This window comes from Metarhizium acridum (genome assembly GCF_019434415.1).
Source record: "Metarhizium acridum strain ARSEF 324 chromosome Unknown scaffold_568, whole genome shotgun sequence".
In the NCBI taxonomy this organism is placed as follows: Eukaryota; Fungi; Ascomycota; class Sordariomycetes; order Hypocreales; family Clavicipitaceae; genus Metarhizium; species Metarhizium acridum.
The window spans coordinates 2,272,377-2,287,622 of NW_027094041.1; the positions used below are offsets into that span (position 1 = coordinate 2,272,377).

The 15,246-nt window shown below is 51.3% G+C and overlaps 5 protein-coding genes across 5 annotated transcripts; 3 read left to right on the forward strand and 2 right to left on the reverse strand.

Moving 5' to 3' along the window:
* Positions 1 to 23: 23 nt before the first annotated feature.
* On the forward strand, positions 24 to 3,762 carry J3458_020064 (uncharacterized protein). The gene is made up of 3 exons (XM_066121849.1): positions 24 to 1,758; positions 1,843 to 3,326; positions 3,393 to 3,762. The coding sequence occupies exons 1-3, from the start codon at positions 1,646 to 1,648 to the stop codon at positions 3,467 to 3,469; spliced, it is 1,674 nt and encodes a 557-aa protein (XP_065973466.1). The 5' UTR covers positions 24 to 1,645; the 3' UTR covers positions 3,470 to 3,762.
* A 620-nt stretch (positions 3,763 to 4,382) lies between these two features.
* On the reverse strand, positions 4,383 to 9,462 carry J3458_020065 (uncharacterized protein; the record flags this gene model as incomplete). The annotated part of the gene is made up of 3 exons (XM_007817216.2): positions 6,788 to 9,462; positions 5,237 to 6,722; positions 4,383 to 5,166 (listed from the first exon to the last, which is right to left on the reverse strand). Exons 1-3 carry the CDS (start codon positions 8,634 to 8,636, stop codon positions 4,383 to 4,385), a joined length of 4,119 nt encoding a protein of 1,372 aa, XP_007815407.2. The 5' UTR covers positions 8,637 to 9,462.
* Positions 9,463 to 9,468: 6 nt separating this feature from the next.
* On the forward strand, positions 9,469 to 9,768 carry J3458_020066 (uncharacterized protein; the record flags this gene model as incomplete). Its single annotated transcript, XM_066121850.1, has 1 exon — positions 9,469 to 9,768. The coding sequence occupies one exon, from the start codon at positions 9,469 to 9,471 to the stop codon at positions 9,766 to 9,768; it is 300 nt and encodes a 99-aa protein (XP_065973467.1).
* An 823-nt stretch (positions 9,769 to 10,591) lies between these two features.
* J3458_020067 (uncharacterized protein) lies at positions 10,592 to 10,909 on the forward strand (the record flags this gene model as incomplete). The annotated part of the gene is made up of 1 exon (XM_066121851.1): positions 10,592 to 10,909. The coding sequence occupies one exon, from the start codon at positions 10,592 to 10,594 to the stop codon at positions 10,907 to 10,909; it is 318 nt and encodes a 105-aa protein (XP_065973468.1).
* A 2,658-nt stretch (positions 10,910 to 13,567) lies between these two features.
* Positions 13,568 to 14,617, reverse strand: J3458_020068 (uncharacterized protein; the record flags this gene model as incomplete). The annotated part of the gene is made up of 1 exon (XM_007817215.2): positions 13,568 to 14,617. One exon carries the CDS (start codon positions 14,615 to 14,617, stop codon positions 13,568 to 13,570), a length of 1,050 nt encoding a protein of 349 aa, XP_007815406.2.
* Positions 14,618 to 15,246: the final 629 nt, after the last annotated feature.

The following is a 15,246-nucleotide window of genomic DNA, read 5'->3' on the forward strand; positions in this document are numbered from 1 at the left end:
AAATACTGAATATCGTACGCGGCGTTGGTGTGTGCAACAAACTCGTTCGTCCATACTTTCGCCTCTTGTTGTTTGCCTATTACGCAGTCTTCCAGCTGCATTTGAACAGGTGCTCGTCCTGAGTCTGATGAGAAGTGCCGCACGCGCTTGTACGACTTCGCAACACCGCGATTCCGCAATACCGACTTTCCGGTTTGGACCAGCCCGACTTTAATGACCCCAGTCGTAACGTCCAAGGTCGAAGCCGCTGACCCCCTGCCCCGGCCCCATTTGTTACAGACAATCCCGAGCACTGGACAGCTAGACCGTTTGGAACGCTTGGAGAAATCGACCTGACGATGGCGTAGTCACCTTGCATCCATCCGGGGCCCGTGTCCAACATCTCGTTGGCTCAACCCCAATCTCTAAGCGCCCGGAATAGTGGCCCCTCTCCTAAAGAGGTTTGGTGGCCGCCGATGTCATGATTCTTCGACCATTGACGTCCTGAGTCGAGCCAACGTTTGCCAGTTTCACACGAGGCCCTTGCGGTCAAAGTGCTTGCCAAGAGGGGGGGCTTCGATGCATAACAGGCGGCATAGGTTATTATTGCAGGAAGACCATGGGACCGGACAGGCGCCTTGCTCGTTATTAAACGGCACCATCAACCTCACAGTCTTATCCATCGCAGCAGAGTTTTCATTTCGCCATTGCACTCTCAAAGGGAATGAGAGCCTTGCTCTGCGTTCCTCACCATGAACGCCTGTTGCTGACATCTGCCGCACATAACCAACCCCGTCAACCTTCGAAACACGCGAATAACTCCAACGACATAACGTTAAAGGTTTCGAAGCCAGCCTCACGCACTGACTGTCGCATGCCCCCGTTCCTCCATACCATCCCATCTCCAAAATCTCGGCCAACTAACAGGGTCCATCGCGGCTTCCGAACCTCTGCAGCGCCTGATCTACGATTCTGAACCGTGCTAGCACTTCTCATACTTCCAGGCCACCTTTTTATCTCCTCCCCTTGCCCCCGTTGTTGATTCTGTGAGCAACGGCTAGATATTCCCTGGCAGAATCAAAAGTTTCACGATCAATGAGACGCAGCTTACTGTACTGCTGTTCCCGGGTGCAAAAGATAGCCTGGCTACAGTTCCGCCAGTGTCAGATCCCCAGTTCACCTGCGACTCGGCTCATTCGATCCGTCACTGCCTTGGACAATTGTTCCCGCCATCTCTCGTCAGCATCATTTAACCACGTTGCGCCACTGTTTCCTTCAATTGCTATCTTTGCTCTCTCTCTCCGTCTTGGCAGAGGCTTGGACTTCTTTCCTTTCGCTACTGCTGGTTCAGATCGCTCTCTTTTTGTTGTATTTTGTTCGTGCCTAATTGTGTCTACATTCTTTCCTCGACTTTCGCCTACTATAATTGGTTCGAAGATTTGCGCATGCGGGTAGACTTGGTCAACCGAGAGTCGATATCTGTGAAGTTCACTTTGTGCATCTGGGCGAGCAAGAGAGCCGTGTCTTAAGCTCCGGACGGGCCGACTAATCTTGGGAAGAGCCCGGACAAGAATACTGTATAGATATTTGGTGCTTGTGTCCACTTCTGTCGCCGGTCGACATTGAAACCATCCTCAAGGCTCGGCAAGCGGTCACATTATTCACCATGGCGGGACAATTAGGTTACCGCGAGTTAATTCGCAAACAGTTCACCCCTCAGAAGATGATGTTCCACATCCTTTTTTGGACATTTCACTGGGGCATCTTTGCTTATGGATGGTAAGTATAGAGCTATCAAATACGGATTTGACGATTTTCTTCATCCTCCAAAGTGGAACAGTGGTCTAATACTCTGCAATACAGGTACAAGCAAGCTGCGGATGATCGACTAGCCGGCTTGAACACTTTGAAGTTCTCCGTCTGGATCTCTCGAGGTGCCGGTCTGGTGCTTAGCGTTGACGGAATGCTTATTCTTCTTCCTGTTTGCCGCACACTGATGCGCTGGCTTCGACCCAAGCTTCGCTTCCTCCCTCTCGACGAGAATCTGTGGTTTCATAGACAGCTTGCCTATGCCTTGCTAGTCTTTACCGTTTTCCACGTCGCCGCCCATTACGTCAACTTTTTCAACGTCGAGGAAACACAGATCCGTCCTGTTAGCGCCCTCCAAATTCACTACGCTCAAGCAGGCGGCATTACTGGCCACGTCATGTTATTGTGCATGCTGCTCATGTATACGACCGCTCATTCTCGTATCCGTCAGCAGTCGTTTGAAACTTTCTGGTATACCCACCATCTTTTCATCCCTTTTCTGCTGGCTCTGTATACACACACCGTCGGATGTTTTGTGCGTGATTCAGTCGATGCCTTTTCGCCATTCGCCGGAGAGGCATACTGGACGCACTGCATCGGATACCTTGGCTGGCGTTGGGAGTTGTGGACTGGAGGCTTTTACCTGATTGAGCGTCTTTACCGTGAAATCCGAGCTCGCCGGGAGACTAAAATTACCAGGGTTGTCCGCCACCCTTACGATGTCGTCGAACTTCAGTTCAACAAGCCATCATTCAAGTACAAGGCCGGTCAGTGGCTCTTCATTCAGGTCCCATCGATCTCAAAGTACCAGTGGCATCCATTCACCATCACATCGTGCCCCTTCGACCCATACGTGTCTATCCACGTCAGACAGGTTGGAGACTTTACTCGAGCTTTGGGCGATGCGACTGGTGCTGGTGGCGCTCAAGCCAAGCTCTATGAAGGAGTTGACCCCATGGGTATGTATGAAGTTGCTCTGCAGAACGGACAGCAGATGCCCGGCCTCCGAATCGACGGACCTTATGGAGCCCCCGCCGAAGACGTCTTCGAAAACGAAATCGCTGTTTTGATTGGTACCGGTATTGGAGTCACTCCTTGGGCGGCTATTTTGAAGAATATTTGGCATCTTCGAAACTCTCCTAATCCCCCTACCCGACTTCGCCGTGTCGAATTCATCTGGGTTTGCAAGGACACCGGTTCCTTCGAATGGTTCCAGACATTGCTGTCGTCGCTGGAAGAGCAGTCCAACGAGGCTGCCCGCATCCCCGGTAGTTCCGGCGTAGAATTCCTCAAGATTCACACCTATCTCACTCAGAAGCTCGATATGGACACCACGCAAAATATTGTGCTCAACAGCGTAGGCGCCGACATGGACCCGCTTACTGAACTCAAATCAAGGACTCACTTCGGTCGCCCTGACTTTAAGAGGCTTTTCAGCACTATGCGAGATGGTATCCTTGACAGGACGTATTTGAGCGGTTTGGAGGGTAGCATGCGAACTACAGTGGGTGTCTATTTCTGCGGTCCCTCCGCAGCTGGTAAGTTGGACCTCAAACTTCATCCTGACGCCAAGATCAAGCCAAATGTCTAACATGTATTCTCAGCTCGTGACATTAAGTCGGCGTGTAAGGCTGCTACTGCACGGGAGGTCAACTTTAGGTTCTGGAAGGAGCATTTCTAGATTTTGTTTTTGGGATTTATTCTTCCTGGTTTAATGCAGGTGAGGTTATGTACACATCAGGAAATACAAATATGTCATGTTGGGTAGCGGATATGATTTTTTTTTTCTTTTTTTATATTTGAATTATGAGTCGACACATGTGAGCAGGGCAATCAATCATGTTGCAAGGTGTCCTGAATATTGCCACACTTTTTCCACGTATCAGTCCGACCTTGTGCGAAAGATACATTACGAGTTCCAACCCATTCCAGTCAGCAGCGTCCTCCTCAAATTCATATTGGTGGTGCATGGCACGGTTCCACAGGAGGCACGTCTATCACCACTCGGCGCATGTACAATCACTTCCCATGTATTATATTTAAAGACGCTCGAATAAAAACCATCTACCTCCAATCATGCCAGATTGGTTTAAAATATCCCGCGACAGGCGTTGCCTCCCTTCGCCATGCATGCATGTTCCTGTTCAAGATATATCCAAATACTAGTGCCCCCCACCAAAATCACCCACCGCCATGTGCCAATGTCTCATAATTCTTAAATCAGTCTAAGTCATACTTAATGCAAGTATATAGCCCTCTCTTTGCTGATGCATGTATTAAGGGTGTTTTTGCATATACGGTCATTGCGGTCAGCGTTAGCTTAACGTGATGCATGACTAACGCCCCCCATTGCGGTTACGCAATTATTCCTTGTCTTTTATAAAGGGTTCATATGTCGTGTCTTTTAGGGACTGGATGCATTCTTCTGTGTTTTAATGCAATAATATGGTATGCCGATGAGAAATTATTCACTGCGCCAATTGTCCGTCTGGAACCTGAAATAGTAGTTTCAAGTGTCCGGTTCAACGCATTTCGGTAGGTTGGCGTGAAATTTAACCTCTTCCATACCATGGTGTGGTCTCTCTTCAGGATAATTACCTGTCGAGGTGGCTAGTCTCGCTCTTTAGCTTCTTCATATTCTCCTCAGTCAACGCCTCTCCAGAGCTTGGTCCCTGAAACGACGGGGTACGATAAAAGGATGGACCACCTGCCGCATCAATCAACTTATTCTCTTGAAGCATGCTGGACAATTCTTTCTCGCCTTCCTGATGCCTCACCTGTACATTCAACCCGGGGACAGCAGGAGAATCAAGTGGCGATGGTTCGGGTTGGCCGTTCGCTGTCTTAAAAGGTCTCGGCGTCATGGGGCTGCCATGGAGTTCATCCTGGACTCGCTGCTCGGACCCGGTGGCTTGTTCTTCAACCCCAACATGAGGAATTCCTGCATTATCGCAATGTTCGCTGATCTGAGAGCAGTCCGAAGATTCCTCTACTGCTGCTGATACCTTGCGTCGCGACAGACACCACCGTATAAGCATCCTCTCAAGTATGTTCATTGTCACTGGCTTGGCCAGGTAGTCATCCATGCCGGCCTTATTACACTTTTCCCGGTCACCATGGATGGCAGATGCCGTCATAGCCACAATTGGGACATCCTGCAACAAAGTCTTGTATGGGGAGTGATGACGCAAGAGGTGCGTGCACTTGTATCCGTCAATAATTGGCATCTGCACATCCATCAATATCATGTCTGGCTTCATATTTTGGCCTCGAGAAGTGGCCATCAGGTACTCCAAGGCCTCTTTGCCATTCCATGCTGCAGTGACCTGAAAGCCAAGTTTCTGGATTGTCTTTATGGCAATCATTTGGTTCACAGGACTGAGAGGTGTTGTCAGTAAATTTGTAAATCCTCTTCAGTTGCAATGGTACGGACAGAATTGGGGCTTACTTGTCTTCAACGACCAGAATATGCGTCTTAGCACGTTCGGTTCGAGGCATGTCTTGATCGACACAAGGAGGAGTGCGTACGGAGAGGCGTCGACGAGGAATTGACGAAGATATTCCGATCCCATCAGAGCCCGTAGATGTGCCCCCAACCTGGTCATACTCGGAGCTATTACATGATATACTTAAATCCGACTGCAATCGATCTGGAATAGCCCCGCTCTGGACTGGGTGAGATTGTCTTGGCCCGTGGGGCTTGTTGAAGGGAATCCAAAAAGAGGCCTTCGTTCCGCTATCAACAGTTGATTCCAAAATAATCCGTCCATGCATCAAGTCCAAAAGGTTCTTGCAGATCGTGAGGCCCAGACCGGTGCCGCCAAATCGTCGGGCCGTAGACGCATCACCTTGGCTAAAAGGCTGGAAGAGCCTCTTCCGTACATCTTCTTGAATGCCAATACCAGTATCTTCAACGACAAACTTGATGTTGATCGAATCAGATGTTTCAGACTCTGTGGTGACAGAGAATCTCACATAACCTTGGTTTGTAAACTTGATACTGTTCGTTAGTAGGTTTGTGATTATTTGCCGTACGCGTCCGGGGTCACCAATGACAACCATGTCATTTTCAATATCACTCCCAATGTCTGATTGGAAATCGAGGTTCTTTCGTTCCACAGCAAACCGGAGCATTCGCACGACTTCCTTGACAACTAATGACAAAGAGAATTGAACTTCCTCAACGTCCAATCGGCCAGATTCCACTTTGGAAAAGTCGAGAATATCGTTGATGACTGTTAATAGAGACGTGGCTGAGCTCTGAATATTATCAAGATAGTCTCTTTGTTCCTCATCTAAATCCATATGGCTGAGCAGCTCGGCCATGCCAAGAACGCCTGTAATTGGTGTCCGAATTTCATGGGACATGTTGGCCAGAAATTGACTCTTCAATCTGTTGGCTTCCTTCGCAGCAGCCTCATTCGCCACCGCTTTTCGCTTCTCCCGCGACTGCTTCAGTAAGGCCTCTTCTCGGTCGCGCAGTTCTGTAACATCCATAATGACACCAATGACCCCTTCTATGGTACTATCACTTGTCGTCTTGCCGTCGTGAGTCTTTTTGCCATACATGGGAAGAAAGCGAGTCCGGTACCAGCGGTCATCTAGGCCGTGTTCTTTAACGTCTTCGGTAGTGCGTCCTTGCAGTATGTCCTCGATGGGCTGTAGAAAGTCTAGCTGCTCGCCCTCCGGGGGCTGATCCACAAGTCGGTTGAAGACGGTGTGCATATTCTCTCCGATATACCATCGACTCGGGTCGTGAACGTCTTCATATGTATGGTTCCATATCAAGGCACCCTCGAGCATATTTACGCGGCGGTTCGGGTCTACAGTGAAGATGGTGACCTGAGAGTGAGCAATGACGCTTAGGAGCTGTTGACGAGTTCGCTTGGCATCAAATTTGGTTTCAATGCTCTCATGAACGTCGGTACATGTGCCTGTATGACGTTGATTAGCATAGTCCCTTGCTCTCCCACCGAAAGACCACTACAATTCGTCTTACCAAACCACTTCTCGATATCACCACTATCTTTATTTCTCACCGCCAAGGCACGACCCAGGAACCATCTCCATTCGCCTTCTTTACTTCGACAACGGTACTCCATTACAAACGGTTCGCCAGTCTCTAGAGACCGCTTCCATCGGGTTAGTGCTTCGTTTCTGTCGTCTGGGTGAAAGGGCATCTGCCACTCCATGCCGAGACACTCCTCCGGCCTAAGGCCAGTATATGAATACCACCGAGTATTGAAGAAGTCGTGAAGTCCATCCGGGGACGCCGTCCAAACTAACTGCGGCATTGTATCACAAATCAGCTTGAAACGCTCGTCATCTCGTTCTTTTATTTGAGTGATTTGCTCCGTGATAACCGTTACATCTCGGCCCGTAACCACAGCAGCTAGAAATTCCCCGGTGACATCGTCCCGGATTGCTTCGCCAAGTACATCGTGTATGAGCCTCTTCCCGTCGCGGTCTACAATTCCAACGCGCATGCTCGCAAACGGACGTTCTGTGCGAAGGAGAACAGAAATGGGGTATTCAGAAACGTCTAATTTTCTAGTAAAATTCTCATCCCATAGGTCCCATTTCCGTAGAAGATCAAGGCCGTCGTCACAGCTATCTAAATCGGCATCCAGAGATAGCAGCTGTCTCGAGGCTTTGTTAGGAAAGATGACGCTGCCATCTTTCCATATGGCGAGAATGGGCATCTGGGTGTTGTCAAGCAAGGCGTCCTTCATGAGGGTTATCTTTTGCAGCAGGGATGGCGTGCTCGAATGCGAGGCAAGCGACGGCGGGCCCATGGGAGGGAATGGGCTTGATGACATGGTGACGATGCCTGGGCTATAGAAGGAAGGTGAATTCGAGTCCCGGCTTGATGCAACGGACGATGGAGCTGAAATTGCAATTGTCCGTCGATGAGCAGCTTCCAAAACGCTCGGCTTTGCAACAAGTTTCTTAGTATTGGGTGGTGAAGAGGCCGCAGAATTGGTGTTTGTAAATGTGAGAGTGAAGAAGGTTTGCTTATCCTCAATTTCCCAGACAGTGACAATCATTTTAGCAAATGCTTGGTACTCGGAGGCCCTGGCTTTATATCGACTGTCGTAAGTCGTCTTATTCATGTCCTTCCTGCTGACTACTACTTCAATGACAGCGTCCTGAGAAGGCAGAGCCATCGAAGGACAGCGAGGCTCGGTGGCAGGGATCGGCAAGTCTAGCGTAGGAGTGGCATCACCGGGGTTTGCTTGGGGGAATTGAGGTTGCTGTGCATGCGGCGGAGGCGGACGAACGCCAACTTCCTGCACCAGACTATCCAAAAAGGACTCCCAAGTTATCCAAACCGGCCTGCCATCCTGCAACATGTCGATCCCGATTTGCGATAAAGTTTGACCCCGAAGATGTTCAAGCGCGGCGGTAGCATCATCTTGTGGCGTGGTCTCGGATGTTAGGCCCATCATGCGGCCGATGGCCTCGTTTGCTAGAACCACTGTTTTCAAGTTGTTTAAAACAATGACGGGTACGGGCAAATACTGCATCGCGGAAAATGCCAGTTGGCCGGGGGTTATCGAGGGGATAGGAAGCCGCAGCGGGCTTTGGGATTGAGATCGCCCTCCTTGATGCGCAAGGCTGAGGGGGTCCCGGAGGAATCGCCGGCCGTCGGAAAGACGAGGGGTTTCATCGTGGTGAGTTGGCGCAGCGTTCAACGCTTCCAAGGCAGGTCGCTTTGGGCCACCGTCAACGAGAGGGATGACGAGTTCATGCTGTTGTGAGACTTGATCCTGTGCGGCAATTGGAGCGGCCGACGCAGCTATGTCAGGTGAGGCAGCATTGCCCTCTGCCAAGTTCTCGGAAGCCATGATATCGCACACCGGCGTTCGCACATGGGAGACAGAGCGACTTGGGGACGGTCCGCGACCGCCCTCGATCGTGGGAGCAAAAATCTCTGCCACCGCGGTAAAACAAATATCTCCAAATTCGGTCGTGTGAACAATATTACCTTACTCGTTGGTGTAGCGGGCGAAGGATGTTTCAGATTGTCGTCGACACAATATAGACCACCCACCGAAGTGAAGTCGTTGATATAACTCGAATAAGCACAAGTAATCCAACAGCAATGACATGTGTTTGCGGCCGTGTAACTACTAGAGACGAGGGTTTGAGACTCGAAGCGTATGGAAATCGGAATGTATTACTGGTCGAAACTTCCCAGAGCTTGGTATTTGAGTCGCAGCGGTAGTAGTAGTAATAGCAGTCGTGGTGGCGGTAGCGCCGTTATCTTGCGGTCGATGGATCGATGGCTAGTAGTACTGGAATGCCGAGTGATGCGAACTAGGGCCACCCGGATATCTGGGCGTCTGGGAAGGCTCAATCAAACTCCTGAAGGAGGATAGAATGGCACCCCGAAGAAACAATGGTGTCGATGACGGGTGATGGGCAATAAAGTCGGCTCGCAAGTGTCGATGGAAAGGAAAAAGGAGCAGGAACAAGTGTGGTTTCTAGACTCTAATGCGTTTTCAGACGCCAACCGAACTCTACAGACGCACCATGGCATTCTCGACGGCATGGGAGCCAACGACCGGGATCCTGGACGGCCCTGGGGATGGCTTGTACGACCGGCGGCAGCTGAGACCATGACCAGGTGGACCAGGCATACAACCAACCAAACTGTGTTGTGTGTAGGTGGTGGCGATGGAGGAGGGGGGGGGTGACGGCAAGGACGGTGTGGTGTGCGAAGAGAAAGACGACGTGCATGAGATGGAGAACAGGCACAACGCGGGCTTGCAAGCGTCCCGAGCTCAAAGCTTGACCCCCAACAACAGCCAGGTCCCAACGGCCAGGTCGCAGCAGTACCTTGGTGCCTCGTCGAGGGCATCAATATGCCAGGAGCAGTCGAGTTTGGTGAAACTCGCTGTGTTTTTCCATCGCAAGGCTCTTACTGGCGGCCGCTGCATGGATAGGCCCGGCATCAAGGTGACAACAAGACAATAGCCATACAGCCAGCGGCCAACGACCAGCCGACGGATGTCAACGGTCAACGGTTCACGGTCAACGGTCAACGGTCAACGGCCAAACAGGCATTGGTCAAGCGCCGGGGACATCTGAAATGCTCAAGCTGATCGATCAACTGTGGTCTGACTGGGTCTGGACTTTGACGTCCAGGAGCACGCACATTTGCAAGGTCACGACAACAGCCTTCAACGTCTGGCCATGATTGATATAGAGAACTCCGTTTGTACATGTACAACATCCATTGTGCGCTCCGTACGGTTGACTGAATACCTACTCCTCGGGTACGTGTCTTTGTGCCTTTTTGCCGCCACGAAGAGGAGAGAGAGAGCGAGAGAGTCACTAGATAGAGCCTCTTTCTGTCTCGCCAATACGGATCACATTAACGGCATACGAAGCCAATCCTGTAAGCTGGCATGCAACTTCAGCCTCGTGGGAATATATAACTACCTTCTGACACCAACTAACGCAAACGCTTCTGTTATAGTTTGAATGGACTGGACAGCCTGTCGATGTCGAGCTTCGGCCGATGGGCGGATCAACCTACGCATAGTACACTCTTTCTCGATTTCAGAGTATTGTACCACGATACGAAATACGTACCCAGGTACTCCGTACTTGACGTATGGTAGGTATCTACTACACTTGAGCACACAGGATATTTATTCCACGTCCCAGGTCCCAGGTCCCATGCCCCAGCCCGCCCACACAACCCGACTTTGAAGGCTGTCTGCCGCACTTGAGCGCTAGGCCACGCCCGATTTTTCTATTTGTGATCAGGGCCAGTTCCGGCATTGCCCCAAGCATGGTCCAGACGGGTCGACAGAGCTGTTACCAGGTGGCTGCATGGAGCGCTAGTATTCCCAGTCTCCCAGCAAGTAGCCTCGTGGCGTCCGCAATTGATCCAAATCGTGACACAGTTGCCGACATGAACCACACCCCACGAAGGAGTCTAACAAGGGGAAAGGACCCTGCGAATACGGCTACATGCAGATGCCGGTGGGTGACATTTGAACTTCTCAAGATCATGGCCATATGGAGTAGATGCCACCAGGTCGAGATTCCATACAGGCCTACATCCAGAGGCGGTGTGTATATCTTCACGTCCATGGAGGAGTTTTAGGTATCAGCGGGTGCAGCTAAGAGTGGCCAAGCAGCCATCAGAGAATTATTCCAATCTTGGGCGTGGCTGAAGCTAGCGCACGGAAAGCATCCGTCCGTCCACCACACACACCATTTCGACTCCTCGCCCTACTCGCCCTGTGACCAGATGGAAATCAGTTCTGAAGGGTCCGCAGAAGCAACTAGCGGAGAATGGGCACCACTCGAAACCCGTAAATACGACAGGGCGTAACCACTTCCAGCCCATCCAATAGTACCTCGCACCTCTGGACATGGCTAGGTGAAAACAATTCTTCCTGGCTCCTGTTTGTTCTCAGCCTTGAATCATGCTTGCTTAACATTGTAATGCGTGTAATGCGGACAACGTCGTTTAAGTCATAGACAATAGTACTCATTACCCCTTTTGCCCTCCTATGACCCGGCGATGGATCTTCGAAACAGTCCCCTCTCGAAACATTCCCTCGAGCATGGGTCCAGAAGCGATGGACACTCCTATTCTAGCACTCCGGCGATGTACATGGCGGGTCTCGGCGGCAGGGCAGATCCAGACTTCTTACCAAGACACGGAGAAACGGGCCAACGGAGCATCATCTCTAGCAAATGTGGAGGCCGTTAACTCTTGTTGCAAAGTAGATCAGAAACAAGGAACGGGAACAACAGTCACCCATAAACTGAATATCTGGCTCTTCTTTGGGCATAATGCTGCCTACCCACGCCAACAAAATAAAATAAGAAATACCTTGAAGTAAACTGGAGACTTGCCGCCTATCTAGCCAGGATCAGCCTGAAGGTCCAGACCCGTGCGCACGACTCTTTGACCACGTTATAGCCGCTTTAATCTAGTTGCTGCACTTGGATGCACATGTCACTTATCTTAACTACTAGTAGGTAGTTGTACAATTCCGTGCTGGTGGCACACGATTCAACCGACAGTAGCAATTTTTTCTCTGCTATTATGCAACATTGTGGAACGGCTTCAACTCCTCGGCACCAGGCCAGGCACAAATCCGAGAAGTGGGCAAGCTGGCGAGTTGGTCTAACGGCGTGCATGCAGCGTCAAGCATGAAAGAATGAGGTGTCAAACCATGGTTCAGCGAGGAATCTCGCGCTTGTGACTTTTTTTTCTCTGCTAGGGGCGCGGTGTTGTTGTCGTTGTTGTTCTTGCCCTGCTTTGGATTTATGTCTGGCATCAAGACTCATCAGCCAGTACTCTAAAACAACAAGGCTAGTCTACATGGACAGGAAGTCAATTGGATACAATTGGACGGAGGACGAATTGAGTGGTAAGAGTAAGGTGTCCAAACCCCCGTGGTCACTTACTGCACAACCAAGAAGACGAGCGCTGTATCAGTCAACGGAATCAGACATGCCCCGAAGTTAATCGGCCAAGCTGATACTTTATCTGGTGCTAATTGATCCGGATAGCCAAGATAGGCTGGCCAACGCCTTTAACCGGTGATGCTGTCAAAAAGCTAGACGAGTCCTTCTGCTCTGGTCCTCCTCCACTTTCGCCCACGCAACCCTCGATCTGCGGACGTCGGGATTTGCGTTTGAAACGATTGCCAAGCTTGTGGGCCTCTTTATCAGCCATGGCTTGCAGGGACAGGGGCCGGTCATCACATCTCCAACCAGGCCCGGACCCTTACGCCTCTGCGATCCATCAGTCTCTAGAACACGGCTCCGGGCGTTGATCAATCAGCACCCAGAGCGACACGCTGCAACCTGCAGCGCCGCAGCACGCGGCTTGACCTGACCCTAGTGTCAGACAAGTTACAGCAGAAAGGAGAATGATGCCCTCCCTGTCTGCAGGTGGATGAAAGCTTTTCTTCTTGCATTTGCCCGTTGTGTGGTTGGTCTGCCTAGGCACATTCAGACAAAGTTGCTGCCACGTACAGAAAGATGAGTGCACCGTACCATGCCGCTTGCTGCCAAACGGATCATCTCAGGATAATGGGCAAGGTGTCAGGATCTGACACATGACCACTACATATGTACATCCAGGACATGCGTTGCATGCATGGCGGACACTCGCAGATGCGGTATTAGATGAGCGTTTGCACCAGACTCTACAGCCATATTGTGCCCGACTAGTCACGCAGCTAAGCTTGGATATATTAATTCGAAGCACTCCGCTCTTTCAGGGCCTACATCACAGGTGCGACCAGTCATCTGGTCAGCCCGATGAGCCCCAAAGACTTTAATTACCCTTGCCAGTGGGTGACACGACAGGTCGTGGGCGTCCAGGGTCCCCTACCCAGCCGATCTTCTCCAGTTCCAATCGGCACTTTTCCAAATCTTGCCTCAACAAAAAAGAGCCTTTTTTGTTTCTGATCAAGCAACGTTGAAACGTCGGCTCCAGCTCGTGCGAAGAACCCTATGCTGAACATAAAGGAGGCCTGCTGAACCTACGCCTCTCTGTCCCATTACATCAAAACACGACATGTGCACAACTAGAGAGGGGGGCCATAGTTGTACTCGACGCGATGAATAGGAATTTTCCCGTGTATACCAAAAAAAAAAAGTTGTTATAATCTTCTCGCCGAAGTCGCTCTACCCTCATACTATTACAGGCATATATCTACTTGTCTAGCCGCACGCCGAACTGTATGGCTGTATAGCTGCATACACAGGTTTTATCATATATCCATCATCAAACACCCTACTTGGAGCTTTCCTTCATCTTGCCACATAGAGAGCACGTCCACCATTGTCGTTCCATAGCCGTCCCACAAAAACTGCATATCCACACCCAAGGTGCTTCTGAGGCCAACGAGGGCGAAGCCGCCGAGCTTTGGGTCTGCTTTTTGCTAGGTCTATCTTTGTGGTGCGTCTTCGTTTTCGGCGGACTATCCCTTGTCAAGTCTATCGTGCTTGCAGCCGGCGTGGCAGTAGTCTTCTTTTTTGCAGGCCCCTTTACGGACTCTACCGACCTCGTCCTCTTGCCTTGGGTCCGTTCCGACCCGCAGGCCTCACAGGAGAGATATCGTAGCGGGTTGTGCAACGTGCAAATTTCGCAGACCCAAAAATCCGGGCCCTGGCCGTTTCCAGAACCCGCTGTGCCTTGACCCCGGTCCTTCGGGTCTCGGATGATTGAAGCTCGAGCGGCAGCGACAAAGCGTGAGGCCTGACCCTGTATGCCAACGGCTTCCCGAGTGAGGGACCCGCCTGCACCTGTCCCCTCAGGATGGTTGGGCGACGGGCGTACGTAAGATTGACCATGTTTCGCTTTCTCCTCTTCCTGGACAAGTTCCCAGAGGGCCTGGGCGATGGCGACTTCATTCGCCTCGTCCTCCTCGGCTTGTGTTTTGAAGCCGTTCCTGGTGGCCGTGTCTGCGATTTCAATAATCTCTCTATCGTTGTACCGCCCGCTGCCACAGCCCTTCAGAACGGCGTTTCGCCTTTCAGCAGCGCTTGCGATGACTTGCCGAATATCCTGACCGGGTCGGGGCGCGGTTCCGCCCAGTCTTTGGCCGGATCCGAAGCCCTGTGATGCGCGGATGCGTCGCTTCTCGGCTGCCTCGCGGGCGAGACGACGTGCTTCCCGGTCTGGCATGCTCGCTCCCCCCAGCCGGTGTCCCTGGCCTAGGAATCCCTCGCCCGTGTATCCCTTCATCATCAGGCCCTGGCACTCGTCGCGCAGCTTGTCCCAGAGCGCGTGGAACTTTTGGTCGTGTGGCCCGTGGACAATATGCGCTAGCTCGTGCAGCATCGTGTCTAGCACATTCTCGAACGGGAGAAACTGGTTCTTGTCTCCTGGGTACCGTAGTCGAAGGCATATCTTGGCTCCTCTGTTTACATTTAAACCTGTCCATGCAATCTTCAGTCAGTCCCATGTCTGCTTTAAATAAAGCTATAGTGTAACAACCTAGCAAATTGGTCTGGTTGGGGTAAAACTCTGCCAACTGGCCGACTTTCCATCCGCGAGCCCTCATGATCGGCTTCACTTGCGAAGCGACCTTTTTCAAAGTATGCAGAGCGTCACTTGCTCGCTGCTCCATTGCCAGGTGGACATAGGAGCCTACGAGGCTCTCATGTTCAGGCATCTTTGTGAAGGGCCGTCTATAGGCACCGCACTGATGTTCTGTGCACGTCTGGAGCGGTGGTGCTGGAGGAATAAGGTGCGCATTTTGGAGGAAGGCGGACTTGGGCAGGCCAGATATTGATGATTGGGACGCGTAAGGCACGATGCCTTGCTGGGGGCCGAGACTGGTGAATTGGGCTGGGTGGTGTGAATTGCGTGGTTGGTGGGATGTTGGTGCGTGGTGCGTGGCTCTGGAAGTTTCGGCGCGAATGACTAATCGCGACTTATCCGCAGGCTTCAACCAGCAGCTTTGAGGT

Excerpts from the sequence above, each read along its gene's own strand:
- J3458_020064 (XM_066121849.1), top strand. The coding sequence starts at position 1,646 with ATGGCGGGACAATTAGGTTACCGCGAGTTAATTCGCAAACAGTTCACC. Across the intron at positions 1,759-1,842 it reads GGCATCTTTGCTTATGGATG|GTACAAGCAAGCTGCGGATG; the intron begins GTAAGTATAGAG and ends TCTGCAATACAG. Across the intron at positions 3,327-3,392 it reads CTGCGGTCCCTCCGCAGCTG|CTCGTGACATTAAGTCGGCG; the intron begins GTAAGTTGGACC and ends ATGTATTCTCAG.